Below are 21,868 nucleotides of genomic sequence, written 5' to 3' on the forward strand. Positions count from 1 at the left end.
CGAATATAACGTTCTCTGCTCGGCTGTCTTTCTCTGTCCTGTATTATAAAAGTCCCCTATTATATTATGAACAATGATTTGATATGTGAAAAATAATGTGAACCAATTATTTAAGAAAACTTTCATGTAAAAGTTTGATAAGATAAAAAGAAACCATGGTATTTGTTAGTACATTGTAAGTTATTTCCTAAACGCTGTATTCTCTGCAATGATTTTTATTATATTTTTCAATGAACTTGTTGAAATTTAATGAAACTTAATGAAAGACTTTGTACTTTTGACCCTAGAAACATTTTTAAAATATTTAGGGAAATTATTTTAATGAAAATCAATTGAATTGCATGCGTTTGATACGTGTTCGCACCAGGAAGAAAACAAATTAGATAAATCATAGTGTCCCTAGAGCTGGAAATTCATTTTAAATGTGTGTTTGCAGTGAAGTGGCAATGAAAAGTCTGGCAATACAGTGCTTGGCATCCATCATTGTCTTCATCAGTCTCTCGTTCTCTCAGGAGGACGGGGAGGGACGTGGACGCCCAAACTATGTCCTGGTCGACAATAAAATCAATGTTAAGGAAATCATAAGATTTGGTAGAAGGGGCGATGCAAATGGAGAGGTCTCAGAATTTGATAGTCCCAAGGATAATGCGGAATCCGGATCATCACTGACTTCTCTTTTAACGAGGGTATCCAATGCTATTAATTTGAGGAAGATGAAAAATATGTTGCCATTGTCTGGCCTAGAGCTATCGGACACAGGAACTGCCATCGTTTGTGGTAGGCAACTAAGTTTAAGAACATGCAATTCTATATCAATAGTTTATTTTTCAATAATCTTTAAAAATCTTAATATGGTTTTCAGGAAAATTTTTATTTTTTAAAAGTTGTCGTTTAAATAATAACTAACTTAGAAAATGTCAAAAATTTCTTTGACAGGACCACCGGGAGCCCACTTGAACGTTTCATGGACACCAAAACTCGTCGATAGAGAAAAGGCGATCCAATTTTATTTGGACATCGTCAATCGTAAGAGGGATTTATAAATGATCTATTTGTTTTTTTAGCAATAATAAGAATTTTTAAAAAATTATTATCGTTTATTTGTTTAAATAGCTATTGATTTCGGCCACGGTCAAGGTCACATTGATGTGTATCTGGAGGATAGCCCTGACCCAGTTTTCTCCGTTGACCAAGACATCGCATGTAAAGACATTCATGAGATGACTAAACTTATTACATGTCCTCTGAAAAAAGGAAGTACGTACTAAAACAACTAGTATTTAAGTTGAATGTTATGATATTTGAAGTTATTCTTGATAGACTTTTATAGACTTTAATTTGGAACGACTTTATTTATTCTTCTGAAGCTCTTAATGTTAAAAGGAAAAGTAATCAGAAAAAAATCCGTATTATAGGTAGCTCCACGACAAAAAAAGTTGAAAGGAGTTGGGTTTTTTTTGTATTTCATAAGATTTGCCTGGGTATTCAACCCGGCATTTTCTGCTTAAGGACAATTCAAATCAATTTTAAATCTGATTTGAGCAAATAAAACAAATGAATTTCATGTGTCTTAGAGTTTGTTTTCGTTTACATTTATTTTCTATAGCAAATATTATTCATGTCAATTGTTTCGGGGGGGGGGGGGGGTTGGGGGGGTGTTTGTTTCCTTTTTTTGTTTGTTTATTTGGTTTTTTATGCTATACTATGCAGATTGACTTAAAATGTTGCATTTTGTTTTCATACTTAAACTTTAACTCGGTTCTTATCCTTTAATCTTAAATAATCAAAATTATTTGTTAATGCAATGAACGTTAATGGTTTTCTGTATAGCATTGTCATTATTTTGTACAAATTTCCTCTTTTTTCAGATAGAATTAAAGTACCATTTAGTTACAGCGATTTAAGTCGAGTACCTGTCGTAAGTTTATTTTTACACTTGATGATTACCGGTATTTTTAAATCAGTGTGTTGAATAATAAAAGTGAAAAACTAGTGAAATAAAATGTATAGTTCGATGATACTTGATTATTATGATAACTTATACTTATGTTATACTTCTATTTGTACAGGGGGCTTATACTATAGTGTTGAAGATCATCAGTTATGATACAAACCCTCATGCGCTGTTTGCCTGTCTGAACTTCACCCTGAGGGTAAAAGAAACAGATCAAATGCTTGCCAAACCACCAATGCAAGGACAATATGAATTTGATCATTTGTAACAAACGTGACAATTTTCTTGATTTTTAACCTGAATGTAGTTGATTGCTAATCCTACAATTCCAGTACAAGATTATTACATAATTTGTTACAAAATTTATAATTTCTCCTGACTCAAGTTATGCAGCTCAGCAAATTGAATGCTCATTTGCAAAATATTTGCAAAATACTTTCAAAAAGTAAAATATTCGTGTTTAACTTTGTAATTCACCCATCAATTTAATTTTTTGAGACCGGGACTTCATTCTAAAAATACCAATACCAACACTTACAGGTAAAAAATACTTTTGCATCCGATTACAGAAAAACAAAATCTGGATACATGTTATATTGATTCTTGTATATCTTTTTATAATTAAAGAGAATAAATTTTGATAATCTTAATATTATCTATTGATCTTTAGTTGGCTCATCAGCGACACGACAGACCAATTTCAAATCACAATAAGAATAGTTTTGAAACTGGAGCAAAACAAACTTTTTATTTCTATTGCTGTCTAACGGCGATACATGTATGTAATCCCTAGACATTCCAGGAAAATACATTCATAACGTTATATCTACTCCTTAATAAAAAAGATTTTTCTCCACAAAGTGTCTGGCACTATATTTTTTGTCGCGGAAGCTAACTAGATAACATGTTAATATGACTGTTCCATGTACGTTTCATATCCTTGACTAAGAGCGCAAATAATGGCTTCACAGCGGCGATATACACAGTATTTCATACAAATAGACATCAGTTTGAAAATATAAATATATGCATTAAATGCTTATTTTTGGATGTCGTCAGTCCTATGACACACCAAGCAGTGCAGACAAATTATCCTAAACAATTTTGAATGAATGCATTGAAGTGTTATGAATCAGGTTTCGAACCGTTTAGTTTCATTTTCATAAAACATTGCACAAATATCTTTTTTTGTTTTGGGGTTTTTTTGGGGGGGTAAACTATATTATCCCTTAAATTAAGAAGTATGCGTTACTGTATAATTTTCTTAAAATACTGGTATAAAAGTTAATTGTTGATATATTGCTATGTCGCTAAAAGATTTTCAAAGTCAACATGTTTTGGAGCGTTGAACCGTTTTGATGAAAAAACTAATAATGGCTGGGTTTTTTTTTTTTTATCGATTTCGTTATTCAGTCGTCGCCATGTTGCTTGTATGGTTGTATGACAGTTACTGCGGTAACTGAATGTCGGTTAAATCAGTACAATATTTGAGTTTTCTTTCAACTTTCTAATAAACAAAATGTATTGAAGTCAGGTATTTAAATACCCTTGACATTATGCACGGATGACACCAAACTTACCAGGAAGTTAAAAACCATCTACATCGAGTACCTCAAAAGATCTACCCCAGGTTCATTGCATTATCACAACCAAAGGTAGGAAAAAGTAGTAATCTCTCTCTCTCTCTCTCTCTCTCTCTCTCTCTCTCTCATTTTTGATATTGTGCGTTTTGGTTGTATATTTCTCAGTATCATCGGCTTTTTTTCAGATAAGGTGATTTAAAAAGATGTGCATGTACTGTTTTATTTAAACAATAAAATGCTTTCTTTGGTGATTCATTCGGGATATGAAGGCAGCGACATTGCAGAAAAAATACATAACCTGCGTTAGCGGGTTATGTAAATTTTTTCTGCATTGATCGCTACCTACATAACCCGAATGAATCATCAAAGAAAGCATTTTATTGTTTATATTAACATCTTTCTTTAAGCTAATTGATAAATTGATTATGAAAAGTAAGTAAAATTCACTAAATTACTCTCAATGTACGTAAGTACGTTAGCTAAAAGAAACAGCCAAATCGTCTCCTGTGAGACTTTGAGTCTGACATCGTCATGATTATTTTGTGCAGTCCGTGATTTTTTCTAGGTCGCTGTAGGTTTGGACTAATCGATAAACAGGGCGTGTCTAAATATGTCCTGTCAGTTTCTTATCAGTTTCAGCAGCTGTAGATATCGACCAATTGATAAACGGGGCGTGTAGATTTCAGTCTGGCTGTTTATATAGAGCTATGAATTAACTATAAGTTTCCCTAAGAAATAGAGGGAATAATACTATAAAGAAATGCAGTTGTTCTGTTATCCAAAAATATCTTATAATGTTATTTATAACATTGTCATACATTGGCATGCGATATACAAATATTTAGCTTAGTTTTATCCAATGGAAGGTCCTAGATATGTCACTCTTCTCTAAGTATTAATATTCCAAAAAAGGGGATTTGGGAAGATTCATCTCAATCGTTTAAAATCTAAATTTTATACCGATTTTATCTACAGAAAAAATAAATTTTGCCATATTCTATTGATTTTTCTTTCAACTTTACTCTTTTTACAAACATTATAAGAAACTTCTGTTTTACGCTAATGTCAATATAGGTCGTCATGAATATGACACTTTGATCCGTTATTTTTGTACTGCATATGCAAATGTTAATTATGTTTTAATTACATGTAATAAATGAACTGTAAGTTTTTAAAATATTCACTATCTAACTCTTTTGAAATAGGTATTTTTATACAAAAATGAATAGAAAACTTAATATACAGTGTCCTAAAAACGCAATCATTTTAATAATCCATATTCCTAAAAGTTATACTACTAAAACAAAGTACCAAAACGTCAAAATAATTGATTTCTTAGAACAAAAAAGAAGTGATTCTATTGCGTGATGCATTACTATTTACATTAAAATAGCTATGTCTGTCTTGAATGAAAAAGCCTAAACAAGTTTGATTGGATATGACCTATCAATATATACATCTTTATACGAAATGCCAGCATAGAATTTAGATTTTTGCATATTAAATCAAACGAAACAGAGGAAAATAATATTTTTCTATCTGGCCCTAAAAGTGATTTTCAAATGCTTATAAATGTTTTATTTGAAAACATAAATTGTTTGACTTTAAGTTCAATGTGTCAATGACTTTCAAACTTGAAAATCTATTTTTTTGAAACATTTTATTTGTTCTTGTTTTCAGTACTTGTGATGACTAGTTTAACCATACAACTGTTGGTTTCCACCACTGTAATCGTCAGTTTCTCATTCTCCCAAGGGAACAGACAAGATAGGGGACGCTCAAACTATGCTGACAAGCAATTCAATATCAAAGAGATAATCCGATTTGGTGGGAAAAAAGTTGAGGTGAAAAGAGAGACAACCAAGAATAAAGTCTCAGCAGACAAAGATTTGTCAGAATCTTTGCTGTCTCCACTGCTGGCAGATGCCCACAGTGCTACTAGTTCGAAAAATATGGTGCCGTTGTCTGGCATGAAGGGGTTGGTTAAAGCAAAAAACAACACAGGGACAGCCATCGTTTGCGGTAGGTAACAACAGTATTTTGCTGGACCACTCTATAGAGAAATCTTTATTTTAAAATTATGTGTTATTATCCACAGTTCTTGAAATTCTAATAAAATGTCTTTATTTTGTTGAATGATTGTCTTGAATTGTTTGGTGTTTTATAGTTTCATATGATCTAGGCATAAGAATACAAGAATTTTACATCAGGTTTAACTTGTTATCTTTACAGGACCAAATGGTGCTCATCTAAATATTTCATGGGTACCAAAGGTGATTGATACAAACAAATCCGTCAGGATTTTCATCGATATCACTAATCGTAAGATATCTTCAATTTTGATCTATAATGATAAGCAATACATATGCTTGAAATATAAGTATTTTATAATCACGTTATATGCTCAACAGCTATTGACTTCAACTATGGTCAAGTCCACTTAGATGTCTATATTGATGGTAGTCCAAACCCAATTTTTTCATTGGCTGCAGACTTCGCTTGCACTGATATCAAAAGTGTTGACCCCTTTACATCATGTCCATTGAAAAAAGGAGGTATTAAATAAAGCAATACTTTTTTTTAAAATTTCGCTCTGACTTGTACATTTGTTTGTTTTACGTGTAGTATTGCCTTTAAAATTAATTGTGCAAAAAAATTTGTTTACAGAAAAACTTTCTGTTTCTCGTCATTACCACAGTTTAGAAAAAATACCTGGTGTAAGTTCTTTTATGGTTATTAATCCATTTTCTCCAAAATTTATCTAAATAAATATTTTTTTTTATAAAAACAAGCAATTTATCCTTAGCACATAAATATGCTACATGGTTTAGAATATTTTTAATCCATATAGAATTATGAATTAAACGTCTTGTAATTTTTTCTTTTTTTTCAGGGATATTACGTTATTGTGGCAAAAATCGTTAGTTATGAAGGAAACCGACACCCTCTGTTTGCCTGCTTGAACTTTACATTACACGTCATCTAATCCAAACATTTGATTTCCAGTTCATCATCAGAAATAGTTGGCCAATTGTAGCTACACTGACATATTTTACTCACATATCAAAGAAGAATATTTTTAAAGATTTTGCCGATATTGATTCAACACTATCAGGATGCTTGTATAATAACATTTTTCAATATCAGATATTGTACCATTGCAATTTTTAGACTACTTTAAAATACTTTTCCTAAATATTTCCATGATATGATGTATTTTGAACCCCTGGAGATTCAATTTTGATGTGTGGGTATGAAGAATTTTGATTTTATACTTTATCAGTATAACATAGTATTACATGTATCATGAATTGTATCATTGCAATTCTTAAGAGGATGTTTTTAAAGAGTTTCCTTCTATTTCTTAAGCAGTGAAAAACTTGTTCAATTTACAATTGACAAGGAAGCTTTGTCGAAAATGATGATAGTTCTGATGCAGTGGTTCTTGCAAAAATGATTCATTCCGTAAGTATGATTTCTTTAATGGGGATGCGCGTTTATCTTGTACATGTATATCTGAGAATAGAAATGTAAACATTTTCTGGACTGGCTTTTTTTTAGTCAGAAACTGAACAAAACTGTTGCCAAAAGATTTTTCAAAGAGCAATATGAGGTTTTGCATGTTGTTTTATATGCAAATTAGCCATACAAAACCAGAACAACGCCATCTTGATAACTCAAAACAGCTGTAAAACTGTGCTGCTATAGACTTATTTGGAAGATTTTAAAATCTTGAATGGGGTTTATTGGTGTCCTTTCTACGACCTTTTGTTAAGAAAAAGGCTGAATCTTGCACATTAAAACTTTGCTTTGCCTCAAAATAGGGTACCCTTTTGTTATCATTCGGCATGTTTTAGAACAATAAAACAAGAGGCCCATGGGCCACATCGCTCACCTGAACAGCAGTTCCTTGTAACATTACATTTCGTAGCATATGCTTTTTCTATTTTAAACATTGAACCCCTTTCTGGGGACCCAGTTATGGTCCGAGGTTTATGGTTGGCTTGAACAACATAAATAGTAACATAGGAATGAAAATATGTAGCACTGCGGTGGGACCGCACGTACACAACCTGAAAAACTGAACGTAGAAGAGTTCCACTTCAAGAGGAATAACTCTCAGACTGTACAGAACATCAAGAAAGATAACTCTTGGTTCCACTACATTAGAGTTTACACAATTTGAGGATCCTTGCATAGTAATCTCACAAACTGTAGCATTATAGTTCTCGAGAAAAACTTTTTAAAAACATTTTCAATATATCTTTCTATGTTAAACTTTGAACCCCTCTTGGGGCCACAGTATTAGTCCAGTGCTAAAGTTTTTATTATTTGGAATCTACATTATTTAAGGATGCTTGCATAGTTATCTCACAAGCTGAAGCATTATAGTTCCCAAGAAAAAGATTTTTCAACATTTTCCCTCTTTATTTCTATGCTAAACTTTGAACACCTCTTGGGGCCCCAGTATTAGATTGAGGTCACGGCTTTTATAATTTTGAATCTACACTTTTTGAGGGTGCTTACGTAGTTATCTGACAAATTGATGCATTGTAGTTCTCGAAAAGAAGATTTTTAAACATTTTCCATATATACCGGTACTTCTACATTTAACTTTAAACCCATCTTGGGTCCCTAGTATTAGTCAAGGGGTCACTATTTTAAAACTGTCGAACCTTCATTATCCAAGGTTGTATGCATGATAGTAATCTCACAAATTGAAGCATTGTAGTTCTCGAGAAGAAGATTTTTTAACATGTTACCTTTATATTTCTATAATAAACTTTGACCCCATCTTGGGGCCCCAGTATTGGTCCGGGGTCACGATTTTACCAATTAGGAATCTACATAAGCGAAGGATGCATGCATAGAAATTCCACAAACTAAAACATTGTAGTTCTTGAGAAGAAAATTTTTTAAACTTTTCCTTTATGTTTTTTAAAATGTTTAAATTTTGAACCCCTCTTGGTGCCCATCAATTGTCCAGGAGTTACAATTTTTTGAATCTACATTATTTAAGGATGTACATGTATGCATAGTATTATCCCAAACAGTTGCACTATAGTTCTTGAGAAGAAGATTTTAAAACATTTTCCTATATATGTTAAAATCTAAACCCCTACTGGGGCCCCACTTTTTGTTCGGGGGTCACAATTTTTACAATCTTCACTATATATACAACCTTTTGTGTATGTGTTGGCATTTTTGGTGAAGTGGTTCTTGAGAAGAAAATTTTTAAACATTTTTCATATGTAGTTCTATGTTAAACTTTGAACCCCGCCTGGGGCTGTAGTTTTCGTCCGAGGGTCACGATTTCTACAATTTAGAATCTTCATTATACATACAAGCTTTTGTGTAAATATTGGCATTTCTGGTGCAGTGGTTCTTGAGAAGAAGATTTTTAAAACATTTTCCTATGTATTTCTATGTTAAACTTTGAACCCCGCCTGGGGCCCCAGTTTTGGTCCGAGGGTCACGATTTTTACAATTTAGAGTCTTCACTATATATACAAGCTTTTGTGTAAATATTGGCATTTCTGGTGCAGTGGTTCTTGAGAAGAAGATTTTTTAAACATTTTCCTATGTATTTCTATGTTAAACTTTGAACCCCGCCTGGGGCCCTAGTTTTGGTCCGAGGGTCACAACTTTTATAATTTAGAATCTTCACTATGTTTACAAGCTTTTGTGTAAATATTGGCATTTCTGGTGCAGTGGTTCTTGAGAAGAAGATTTTTAAAACATTTTCCTATGTATTTCTATGTTAAACTTTGAACCCCGCCTGGGGCCCCAGTTTTGGTCCGAGGGTCACGATTTTTACAATTTAGAATCTTCACTATATATACAAGCTTTTGTGTAAATATTGGCATTTCTGGTGCAGTGGTTCTTGAGAAGAAGATTTTTTTAAACATTTTCCATATGTAGTTCTATGTTAAACTTTGAACCCCGCCTGGGGCTGTAGTTTTCGTCTGAGGGTCACGATTTCTACAATTTAGAATCTTCATTATACATACAAGCTTTTATGTAAATATTGGCATTTCTGGTGCAGTGGTTCTTGAGAAGAAGATTTTTTAAACATTTTCCTATGTATTTCTATGTTAAACTTTGAACCCCGCCTGGGGCCCCAGTTTTGGTCCGAGGGTCACGATTTTTACAATTTAGAATCTTCACTATATATACAAGCTTTTATGTAAATATTGGCATTTCTGGTGCAGTGGTTCTTGAGAAGAAGATTTTTTAAACAATTTCTATATGTAGTTCTATGTTAAACTTTGAACCCCGCCTGGGGCCCCAGTTTTGGTCCGAGGGTCACGATTTTTACAATTTAGAATCTTCACTATACATACAAGCTTTTGTGTAAATATTGGCATTTCTAGTGCAGTGGTTCTTGAGAAGAAGATTTTTTAAACATTTTCCTATGTATTTCTATGTTAAACTTTGAACCCCGCCTGGGGCCCCAGTTTTGGTCCGAGGGTCACGATTTTTACAATTTAGAATCTTCACTATATATACAAGCTTTTGTGTAAATATTGGCATTTCTGGTGCAGTGGTTCTTGAGAAGAAGATTTTTTAAACATTTTCCTATGTATTTCTATGTTAAACTTTGAACCCCGCCTGGGGCCCCAGTTTTGGTCCGAGGGTCACGATTTTTACAATTTAGAATCTTAACTATATATACAAGCTTTTGTGTAAATATTGGCATTTCTGGTGCAGTGGTTCTTGAGAAGAAGATTTTTTTAAACATTTTCCTATGTATTTCTATGTTAAACTTTGAACCCCGCCTGGGGCCCCAGTTTTGGTCCGAGGGTCACGATTTTTACAATTTAGAATCTTCACTATACATACAAGCTTTTGTGTAAATATTGGCATTTCTGGTGCAGTGGTTCTTGAGAAGAAGATTTTTTAAACATTTTCCTATGTATTTCTATGTTAAACTTTGAACCCCGCCTGGGGCCCTAGTTTTGGTCCGAGGGTCACAACTTTTATAATTTAGAATCTTCACTATGTTTACAAGCTTTTGTGTAAATATTGGCATTTCTGGTGCAGTGGTTCTTGAGAAGAAGATTTTTAAAGACATGCAACCTTTACTTACTGTTTCGCAATTATCTCCCTTTTGAAAAGGGCTGTGCCCTTCATTTTAACAATTTATAATCCCCTTTCCATAAGGATGCTTTGTACCAAATTTGGTTAAATTTGGCCTGGTGGTTTTTGAGAAGAAGTTGAAAATGTGAAAAGTTTACAGACGGACGGACAGACAGACAGACGGACGGACGGACGACGGACAACGGGTGATCAGAAAAGCTCACTTGAACCTTCGGTTCAGGTGAGCTAAAAAACAGTCTATACTTAGAACTCCTGTGTCTATGGAGGCACATTGACGTTAAATTTTCTTTAAAAAAAATAAATGTCAATTCAAAACAATCTGTATTAAATATGACAGAAATCTCTATACCAGTCCCAAGTTTTTATTAATTCAGTTATAAAGGTAAATTCTTTGTAAAAGTGGGAGATGGGTCCAAAAAATGTCTTTAATAAAAAATATCTCAAATTATTTCCTATTTTTAGGTCTTAAAGTTTAGCTGCGCAGTTATAGATGATTAAAAATGCGTTGTTTTGTTCTTGTAAGCATAACTTTCATACGAAACAATTTGTAAAACGTCATATTGTCTTTCTTTTTTATCTTTTGATAAAAGTTTTGGACATTTTGGACAGAAACATACCAGTTTAAGAAACGTTTACATTTTTTATTCTCAAATGAACAAGGTTGTCGTCAATAGGATAAGCCTGAGTGGTAGAGAAGAGGTTAAACACGTAAAAGATTACAGACGGACAGACGACGGACACTGACTCAATTTAGGCCGTGAGACCAATCATATAACTCTGAGAGTTAATAATTGAAAAAGTTGACGTATCTCTTTTTTTGCCTTTTTGCAAAAAAAATAACGTAGAGGAAGAGCATTGCTAGAATTTATACAAATTATATTGTGTGAAGTTTAAGGTTATATTAAAGGCATGCCCCAGTTCTTTGAATTAAGCGACCACTGGACTTTGATGTTCCTTCTAAAACATTTATATACTAGAACTAAAACAAATCGCAGATGCAACACTGGTCAGCTGCAATACCACTGGCAAATATAGAATGAAGTGGCCCCTTTTGTGATATTAAAAACCTGTGAAGCCAACGAGAATCAAGTTTCTTTTTTTGTTGTTGCTATTTATAGATCTTATATGTCAAGTATAGCCAGAATTACTCTAAAGGGGGTTTTATTCCCCTAAAAAAAAGAAGGTTCCACGGGCTTCGTCCCTTGGCCCCCAACAGGACCTACTGAGCGCCCCAAGACGGTCCCAGACTCCCGACCCCTTTTAACAAATCCTGGATTCATTACTAAATGCGATCAGAACTGTTTGAGAATTTTGTAGGGAAAGTTGTTCAACGGCTTTTAAGAACTCTTTAGATAGATATGATGTCACCTGACCTCATCTTAAGTTATATTTGGCCAATAGCTCTAATGTATATTTAAATAGTTGTTTAAATAAGAGAACTGGTGAAAAGTAATTAAATGGTGTTTTATTTCGTTCATATTGTATCAAACTTGAGAATTAACAAAAAATATCAAAATATGAATTGTTGATTCCATTCTGACGGTTTTTTTAAAAAACAAAAAAAAAATCCCTAAGTTTACCACTTTGAAAAACAATTTCACACTGAATTATTGTTATGCTAAATTGTTCTATTTCATTAAAATTGTTTTAAAAATCAACCCCAGAGAGTAAATGTGGCACTTAATTTAGCGAAGGGTATTATATTTCCGTGTAAGCCTATATTTAGCGACTCACCGATAAAATATCAGGTTTATTTGTTTATTGCCAAAGGACGAAATCTGAGCATGTTCTGGGTTTTCCACAGGTGTTGTATATTTTAATGTTATCATGATAACGTTTGGAAAGACCTGGTTCATAAAATACCCTAAATAGCTAAACTTAAATCGCTCAGAATTTTTAAATGATGCATGGAGTTCAGTATTGTATGACATAGTTTGCACACATTTGCATATACATGTATATATTTTCAAAAACAATGTTAGTTAACTTGTGAATTTATTTAACGAAGCAAAACATGTTATACACCAATTTGGTTGGTAGGCGAAAAGTCAACAACCTTTTAAACATTATTAAAGAGATATTGTTCAATTTTTAATGATATTCATCAACCCATACAACATTAACATGTGCATGACACTGGTGACCCGGGTATTTAAATAGCTGTGCCATGATAATCGGGGTTTCCAAAATAACCCCCGGTTCAAACCAGGAAGTTTTACTCTCTGGGTCAGGAAGTTAGAAGATCTACCCAAGTGTTACATTTTTTTACATAATTGCAATCAAAGGTAAGGTGATATATCAAAATGAATACTCTCTCTCTCTCTCTCTCTCTCTCTCTCTCTCTCTCTCTCTCTCTCTCTCTCTGCGGGGATCTTTCTTAAGGATATCTTGTATTTTGTTTATACCACAATATAGGTTTATATTTAAATAGGGAGAGCTGTAGATAAGCATGTCCCGCGTTGTTAGAAATGTCACACCGAGATGTTGTCAACATAGCCATGTATTCACTGTATTTCATAAGATCTAGTCATAATGACCTGCAGAGAGATTCCAAGCTATCTAGGGTCAGATATATCAATTTGTCAATATGGACTTTTCAATTCTGAAATATCTTTATTCAAAATTAAAGTGTTTAATCCAATTCCGATTCATATAAATAACCTCATTGACAACGCTATTAGCATGCTAATGTTGGCATGTTGGCATATGACCCAATATCCTCACAATTATTGCATATTTTAATGGTGTCTTTAAAATTTGGAGAAACAGTACCTTATATTAAAATCTTAAACAAATTTGATCCTACTTTTTTGGTCAATTTATTGAATATTTCAGTCTAGTAATGAACAGGGAACGCTTAGCTATATGGTGTCTAATTTGCAACCTAAACAATTTATCTAATTAACATGAAGATATATCAAAACGCCATATAACATGAATATGAGAGTTTTATCCATCTGCTAAAAATGGGTCCATTACACGTAATAACAAATACCAAACAAAAGATATAAAGAAAACTACATTTTAAACCCAGAAATCGCGTATATCAATGCGAAATATTGATTCAAACATGGGGTTTGTCACCAACAGTCCAAATTAAAAAAAAAAAAAAAAAAAAGAAACCTAATTGATTGACTTTAAAGCTCACTATTTCAATGTTTTTCTAGTACTAGTATCCAAATTTAGAAATGGCAAATTCTGTGAAATTGTTAGAAAGTGTTATTTTATTATCATTTTTGTTTGTAGGTGTAAACAATGACTAGATTAAAGGTACAAGTGTTGCTGTCAATCATTTCTTTCGTCAGTCTTTCGTTTTCACAAGAGGACGGAAAAACAAGATCAGACACAAACTATGTTGTGATCGACAAACAAATAAATATCAAGGAGATCATCCGATTTGGAGGGAGAAGAGGGGATGTGAAAGGAGAGAATGCGAAAATTGAAGTCTCAGAGAACAATGGAGTATTTGATTCTTCGCTTACTTCGCTGTCTTCGCTAATGACGAAGGCCCATAATGCCGCTAATTTGAAAATCCTGAAAGACATGCTGCCATTGTCCGGCTTGCAGTGGTTAGATAAAGCAGAAAACAACACAGGAACAGCCTTTGTTTGTGGTAGGTAACAACAGTTATTTGAAGGACCATCTATGGAGACTTCTTTTCAATATCCACAATTCTTGATATTCTTATTATATGTCTTAATTTTGTTGAATGGTTGTCATGAATTATTTGGATTTTTATAGTTAAATATGATTTTCGCATATAAAATACCAGAATATTACATAAGGTTTAATTTATCTTTACAGGACCAAAAGGTGCTCATCTAAACATTTCATGGGTTCCAAAGGTCATTGATCCACAAAAGTCTGTCATGATTTACTTCGACGTCACCAATCGTAAGATTTTTTCCATGTATAGAATATGCTAGTAATCTTATGCAAAAAAGCTAAGAATGATTAATTATGTCATTCTGCTAAACAGCTATCGACTTCAACAAGGGTCTGGCCCACTTAGACGTCTATATGGAAGGTAGTCCTGACCCAATTTTCTCCCTGGACCAAGACGTGGCTTGCAATGACCTCAAACACGTAGCCCCCTTTATAGGATGTCCGTTAAAAAAAGGAGGTATTGAATGAAGCATTGATATCTTTATCATAAAGCACAAATTGGTGTATTTGTTTGATTTATGTTATTTGCATTATTATCCAAAAGCTATACCGGTATTTTACAGACAGACATGTTTATTCTTTCCGATTCAGTGATTTGAATAGGGTACCCGAGGTAGGTTCATTTATAAATGTGGTTTTCACACATGATTTGAGTTTTCTCGCTTTTTCAAAATATGGTTTTAGAGGTCAAGCTTTTATGAATTTGGATTCTGAAATTAGTCAATGATTTCAATAATTATGAAAACAAATTGATAAAAGCACTATACATGCATACTGTAATCATTTGTAACATAGTACATTATGTTTGACCGGCATACGAATTTATAATCTTAAAATCATTTTTCTTACAGGGATCTTACACTGTTGTGGCAAAAATCTTCAGTTATGAAAAAAATCCACCTCCACTGTTCGCCTGTTTAAACATAACTCTGCAGATTGTTCCTTCAAAACGTGTGTTTGTCAATCCGTCATCAGAAATAGTTGGCCATTTGTAAAAAGGCTGACATCTTCTGACTTATTTTTGTTGTTACGTGTACATATGTAGCTTTTTGATAAATAGGTGTAAATCTATGTTTGATATGATTCACTTCATACATATAACAGTAGAGGCTGTGAATAATGACAATGGGGAAATAATGAAATTGGTTGACATTTTTATAAAACATGTTTAAGCATTCAATGTATTTTTTCTAGCAAAGATGTAACTATGTTGAAGCATACCAAACCAGTCTATTTGTATTGCTTTGTGACGTTATCTTCTTTCGAAAACTAGTATTTTCATCTGATTTGGAATACTTTGTTTCCTTCTCAACGCGTTCATTGGTGCTATGTAAAAAAAGAATGAAATTCATGTGTACATGAATAACCATTTTCTTAAATGTTAATGTGAATAAAAATTGTAAGAAAATGACATTTACCGTGTTATAAACGTTGGTGCTAATTTTATTTTCTGTTACGAAGAAATTGTGTAAAGACTAAATATATTTTCAAGAACTACATTGTCATTTGGTTGTTTGTTTTTGCAATTTTTTTTTAAAAAGCTCTCTACGTAAAATCTTGCCCACTTTTAGCCCATTTTATTTCGTACCGTCGTATTTATGGTTTTAAAAAACCATTAAAACCGCTACATTAAAATTTTTTAACATTGATTTCACAAATTGTACAGTTTATCTTTGGAGATTTTTTATTTTGTTTTTCCCTAAAAACTTTGATCCCCCATTGCTGGTCAAGGTTTGAATACACTTGAACTTGTCATGTACATATACTACATTATGATGGCATAACTGGGTTTTTATTTCTTGAAATAGAATTCTAAATACCCAGCTCATTTTTATACTTGATTATTCTGAACCTTTACTCAAAAATGGGTAAATTGTGCTCTGTTAAGATTAAAATAATCCGTTAGTCCTGAAAAAGTGGAAGGTTTCTTTAAAATACCAGACAAATTTAGTATTTACAAACAGTCTGCAATTTACTGGACTTGCAGAAAATTACTAAATCATCTTTCATAATGCTTTCTTAACAGGTTAATGAAATTTAAAAAGTCATTAATAAATAAACATGATTGTAACAAAGTCATATATAATTAAAATCAAACTTTATCTTTTAGATAACTGAAACCGTCTTTGATTATACCGTTTATTGTAATTTGTAAGAGAACAGTTTTAAAATTGATTTTTTCAATGGTTTGGGGTGGGACAACAGAAAAATAATCTTGATAAATATGGCCGAAGTGTACTTAGTTCAAATGAGGCAAATACCTCATTGTTACTCAAATACATTTTTAGAAGTGGGATGGGGCAAAAAATCTTGACAAGCAAAAACAAAAAAAGGGGGAGGGCAACTCTTTATCATGACAAGTCTAGTCCGGAGGGGGCCAATAACATCAACTTCCCTGTTAATGTTCTTAATTTCAATTCAATTTCATAGCATGTTCCTAAAAAATGGGGGCCGGGGAGGGGGGGGGGGGCAACTCCATATTAAAGAAAGAAGAAGAACGCTAAGTCAGGTCAATTATGAACTACAAGTGGTCAAAGTTGAGACTCTGTTTCTTCAGTGCTTAACCCATCTGAGATGAACTACTAAGGTAAACCGAAATTAATGGGATTCTTTCCAATGACCTATCGGGTGCTGGTCAAATAACTATGACAAATGTGCCAAATGTTTTCCATCTGGATGCTATATAGCAATTTGCATTCTCCACAAGTCGATACAATGTACAATTAAAATACACTACAACACAAATTTCAATACAACAGGAGCCACTGAATGGAATTTAGTTGACTGAAAAGATAATTTGACATTCCTTAAAGTCTGTATTGAAATGCAGTGTGTCATCATTACAGTTCATTCTAAAATTACTCGATCAATCTCAACAAAACACGATGTGAATTTCCTAAGGACTTTGTAACATTTGCTATATCCTTACAGAAAGATGTCCCGAATATATTTCAAGTTCCCTAAGACTAGTCGACTGGGGGGGGGGGGGGGGGGGGGGTAGATTGCAGAGTCATTGTTAAATCATATTTAAATCATAAAAATATTTCCTTTTTATCTCTTTCTCATCCATGTCCGTTATTTTAGGCTAGCTAAGTTTTCCGTATGCTATTACAATTTCCTGTAACAGAAAGGTAACGTTAAAAAATATTGAAAATACTGGAATGAAGTTTAGGCTCAAAGCTGAATTGTTTTTCTTTTCTATACTCAAAATCTGAATTTGAAGGTTGTTGTCGCGTGTTATAATAATGTGTGAGTATAATCTCAGTGAGACTTATATCGGTAGGTTATACATGATACTAAAATGATCATTTCAAATTTGAATATTCTGGGTTGGGGCTGGAGTGACCTTAAAATAAAAAATATAATACGATGAATAGATATGGCAAAAACAACTTTGGAACTGTGCGCTTCACTCAGTAGATGCACATACGCCTAAATCGTATACCTTACTTTATCAACATTTTAATCTCTCTTTAGTAAAAACATATCTTTTGTGGTAGTTGTGCTTTGTCAGTGAATCGAAAATTTAAATGGCTGTGAAAAAATTGCCAACCTAAAATTCCCCACTAACCAGGAAGTACTTGGATGAGGCGTTTAAAAAAACACTCTATTTTCAATTTCACTTCGGTCAATCCAAGGTAAGATCTAACACCTCTCTCTCTCTCTCTCTCTCTCTCTCTCTCTCTCTCTCTCATTGAGTGTCAGAGAGGGCGTCAATATTGAATTAACACCTGATTTTGTTTTCGATATCAACATGTTTTGGATAGATAACTTAGCACGAACTCGTGTATTCATAATAATATAAATGGAATTTTGTATGATAATTGAATACCGGTATCTCAGAGCACTTTTTAAAAACACCTTGCGCAATACCTATCATAACAATATACGGTTGGTATATATTAAAATGATTACTCGTGAAAGCAGGTTTGCGTTCTTAAATTTGTTGAATCAATTGTTCATCATTGCTCAATCATTATAGATATCGGGAAACGACACTAAATTTGATAAAGTTTTTTGGCATTTTATTTTATTTTTTTCCCCACATGTAATCAGATCTATATTAAAGCGTTGTGGTGTTTAAAATTACGTAATGTTCTCCATTTACTATGTGTCGAAAGCAATCCTTTTAAAAAGATTGTGATGGAATAGAGTGGCTCTTTGAAGAATTCGTTTAAAGCACTGCATGTGTATGAACCAATTGTTATGAAATTACGGACGCCCTTGACACACAGTACATTTAGGAACATTTTAAACATATTCTAATATTGTTTCGCTATATCATTATCTGATATTTTATTCCAGACGAGCAAAACAAAAAATTATCAGTTCAAAACCTGGATAGAAGATTAAAGAGACAAATCATTCCAATGTACAAAGTTGAAGGGGACTTTAAATGGTCGAAAATATAGGAAAAACCGTCATTTCTTCCTCGTTAAATCGTATATTGATTATTAGATCCAGGAAAATAATACTGCTTTAAAATTTATAAATGTGCTCATAAAGAGATAACTAAAGTACATCAAAGGGTTTTCCCTCTATATTTTATACATTGTTTATCTTCGTAATGAGATACTTGTACTTTAAAAGATAAAGCAATTAAATCTTTTAAAGTGATCATAGCTACAACTAGTATATATATATATATATATATATATATATATATATATATATATATATATATATATATATATATATATATATATATATATATATATATATACACATGCATTTGATGATTCGTGGTTACAGTTCAATTCTAACCTACAGGAACTGATCATGAAGACTCTAGCTGCACAGTTTTTGGTTTGCGTCGTTGTCTTCGTCAGTCTTGCATTCTCCCAAGAGGATGGAGAGGGGAGGGGACTCCCAAAATATGCCGTGGTCAACAAACAAATAAATATCAGGGAGATCATCCGATTTGGCTGGAGAAGAGGAGAGGAGGGACAAGAAGATACTGCTAGTTTTGAAATCCCAGAAGACAATAGTAACTCTTGGACCTCGTTATCTTCGCTGTTGACAAAGGCATCCAATGCTGCTAGCTTGAGAAAGATGAAAACAATGTTGCCGCTCTCCGGCTTACGGTGGTTAGACCAAACCGACAACGATCCTGGAAAAGCCGTTGTTTGTGGTAGGTGGTTAATTACTAGTAGGTGGACCATTCTACTCATAAATTGCTTAATTCAAAAACGATGTGCTTTTACACTGCTCAGAAGTCGTAAAGCTTGTAAATGTTCCTTTAATCAGTAAGTTTTTGATAACTTTTTACAATATTTCAAAATTTGTATGAAATAACGCAAAGGTTTATTCTAGTAAATGATCAGATCTCTTTGCAGTGTCAATTTTGTGCAAACAATTCTAAAACGTATGATATCATCAAAAATACAATAAGAGTATGCCGAAAATCTTTATTTAAAAAAAGAATGGGGATACATAAGTTTTCAAACCCGACTTTGCAGGACCAGAGGGAGCTCACTTTAACATCACATGGGAACCGAAGGTCGTCGACTCCCAGAAGTCCGTCAAGGTTGATTTTGACATCACCAATCGTAAGATATCTCTCACTTATGCTTTTCATTTTTTAAAATTGAATGTTTTTCCAAAAATTGAAAACTAATTACATTTTTCTTTCTGTTATCAGCCATCGACTTCGACAAGGGCCAGATTCACTTAGAGTTATATCAAAAGGGTAGCAGTGACCCGATGTTCTCCTTGGATCAAGACATGTCATGCAGTCAAATTGCTCAAGTGGCCCCATTTGTTAAATGCCCTCTAAAAAAGGGAAGTAAGTAAATTAAATTAACTTGCATTATTTTGCTTAATTGAATTAATTTTTAAAACATCGCTCAATGTTATACATGTATATTGAATCAGAGATTAATACTAGTTTTAGTCTTTTATACATTATATGGTGTTTTTTTTTTTATTTTACAGATAGACTTGTACATTCTCTCGAGTACAACAAATTAAAAGCGCTTAAACCTGTAAGTTCTTTACATCTTTATTTTTTTTAACTTTATTTTTGCAGAGAGTCAAACAAAATAGATTAAATATTTGATTCATGCAATCACATGATGCAATTAGGTAAATGCTCCATATTATTTTAATCCTTTAATTCGTCAATCTTATTAAAAAACGTTGACTGAAGTAAACCTGAATCGGTGAAACATATTGATATATAGTTAATGATTTTGTGACAATCAAAATTTTGATATTTTTGTACAGGGAACGTACACCATCGCACTAAAGATCTTCAGCTACGAAGGAAACCCACATCCACTCTTTGCCTGTTTGAACTTCACGGTACAGCTTGTTTAGAAAAACACGTTGTTGCCATTCCATCATCAGAAATATTCAATTATTTCCCCCTCAGTTATGCTTTAACACATTTCCTGTTGTTAACGATAGATAATTATACTAATTAAGATCGAGTCGGAAAAAAATATGGATAATGATAAACAGGAATATGATAGTTTTAGAAGATAAAGTTCTATAGGCTGTGTGAAATGACATTTTTCATATTGTTATAATGATGAAACGTGTGATAAACGTCTATATCTGTGTTTTTTTTTTCTTTGTTGTTATTAAATAATCTTTTAATAAAATATAATGATTTAAATGATTTGTTGTATGTTTAAATTTATGCGTGCCATTATATAAATAGTGCCTGTTTGGGAAGGTAACAGTCGAAATTGACACCCCCAGAAAACTATTGTCAACCGACGCGAAGCGGAGGTTGACAATGGTTTTCGAGGGGTGTCGATTTCGACTGTTATCCTCCCAAACAGGCACTATTTATTTTATTATACTGAATGTCATAATTTTAAAGAAAACTTAACTGCTTTTCTATAGGAATGACTTGAATTTTTACGGCGAACCGTACGCGCATCATTTACGCGCATGTAACAATTCGTTGTGTTACCCGTTGTCAAGTGTGTTGCTAACGCTGAGGGTAATAGAACGGAATATCAACTGCGTCTAAACCAATCAGATTTCAGTATTTAACATGAAAGTATAATAATACATATTGTGCATCACAACAGGTTAACCGACTCCACCATGGACTCTCCCATTACAATGCAATGAAAAAACAAATATGTTTATTTGACATTCAGTGACATCGTTCATCAGATACATAAAGATGTGTACATAGTTCAAATGCTAGTATGTCTTATTTTGCAATTTTGAGTACTTTTTACCTTTTAATTAACCATAAGAAGTCTCTAAAATGATGAAAATGGTATCGTTTCATTTGTTTACTTCCACATGAAATACGTCATTGTTAAGAAACTTACAGCAGATATATGCAGTAATATACAATGCAAAATCATTTTCCTATCATGTTATATAATTGTTCCATCAATCCAGATCCGGGTTAGTCGCTGTAGTACATCTTTCGGAGACGATTGGCTCCTTAATGATAAATATACACGCACTTATAATTAAACAACTTTCAAGTGGCACTGAATGTTATAGTTATAATAAAGTATCAGTTCCGCAAAGTTGATATATCCGTTCGTTTTATTTAATGGTCTTGAAAATAGAAAAAGTTAGCATCCAAATA

At 32.9% G+C, this 21,868-nt stretch overlaps 4 protein-coding genes across 5 annotated transcripts; all 4 read left to right on the top strand.

The window, feature by feature from the left end:
* Window positions 1-390: 390 nt before the first annotated feature.
* Window positions 391-2,461, top strand: LOC128190366 (uncharacterized). The gene is made up of 5 exons (XM_052862393.1): window positions 391-777; window positions 937-1,026; window positions 1,114-1,257; window positions 1,869-1,918; window positions 2,070-2,461. Exons 1-5 carry the CDS (start codon window positions 423-425, stop codon window positions 2,220-2,222), a joined length of 792 nt encoding a protein of 263 aa, XP_052718353.1. The 5' UTR covers window positions 391-422; the 3' UTR covers window positions 2,223-2,461.
* Window positions 2,462-3,421: 960 nt separating this feature from the next.
* LOC128190372 (uncharacterized) lies at window positions 3,422-7,268 on the top strand. Its single transcript, XM_052862400.1, has 6 exons — window positions 3,422-3,609; window positions 5,218-5,559; window positions 5,770-5,859; window positions 5,949-6,092; window positions 6,205-6,254; window positions 6,431-7,268. Exons 2-6 carry the CDS (start codon window positions 5,226-5,228, stop codon window positions 6,521-6,523), a joined length of 711 nt encoding a protein of 236 aa, XP_052718360.1. The 5' UTR covers window positions 3,422-3,609; window positions 5,218-5,225; the 3' UTR covers window positions 6,524-7,268.
* A 5,502-nt stretch (window positions 7,269-12,770) lies between these two features.
* On the top strand, window positions 12,771-15,803 carry LOC128190367 (uncharacterized). The gene is made up of 6 exons (XM_052862394.1): window positions 12,771-12,923; window positions 13,885-14,251; window positions 14,443-14,532; window positions 14,618-14,761; window positions 14,868-14,917; window positions 15,156-15,803. Exons 2-6 carry the CDS (start codon window positions 13,894-13,896, stop codon window positions 15,297-15,299), a joined length of 786 nt encoding a protein of 261 aa, XP_052718354.1. The 5' UTR covers window positions 12,771-12,923; window positions 13,885-13,893; the 3' UTR covers window positions 15,300-15,803.
* Window positions 15,804-17,795: 1,992 nt separating this feature from the next.
* On the top strand, window positions 17,796-20,923 carry LOC128190381 (uncharacterized). 2 transcript variants are annotated; one of them, XM_052862418.1, is made up of 6 exons: window positions 17,796-17,942; window positions 19,075-19,435; window positions 19,764-19,853; window positions 19,946-20,089; window positions 20,239-20,288; window positions 20,530-20,923. In XM_052862418.1, exons 2-6 carry the CDS (start codon window positions 19,084-19,086, stop codon window positions 20,620-20,622), a joined length of 729 nt encoding a protein of 242 aa, XP_052718378.1. In that variant the 5' UTR covers window positions 17,796-17,942; window positions 19,075-19,083; the 3' UTR covers window positions 20,623-20,923. The 2 variants fall into 2 exon arrangements, with proteins under 2 accessions (XP_052718378.1, XP_052718377.1); XM_052862417.1 differs by lacking the exon at window positions 17,796-17,942 and adding an exon at window positions 18,684-18,703.
* The last annotated feature ends 945 nt before the right edge of the window (window positions 20,924-21,868 follow it).

Source organism: Crassostrea angulata, chromosome 6 (genome assembly GCF_025612915.1).
Source record: "Crassostrea angulata isolate pt1a10 chromosome 6, ASM2561291v2, whole genome shotgun sequence".
Lineage (NCBI taxonomy): Eukaryota > Metazoa > Mollusca > Bivalvia > Ostreida > Ostreidae > Magallana > Magallana angulata.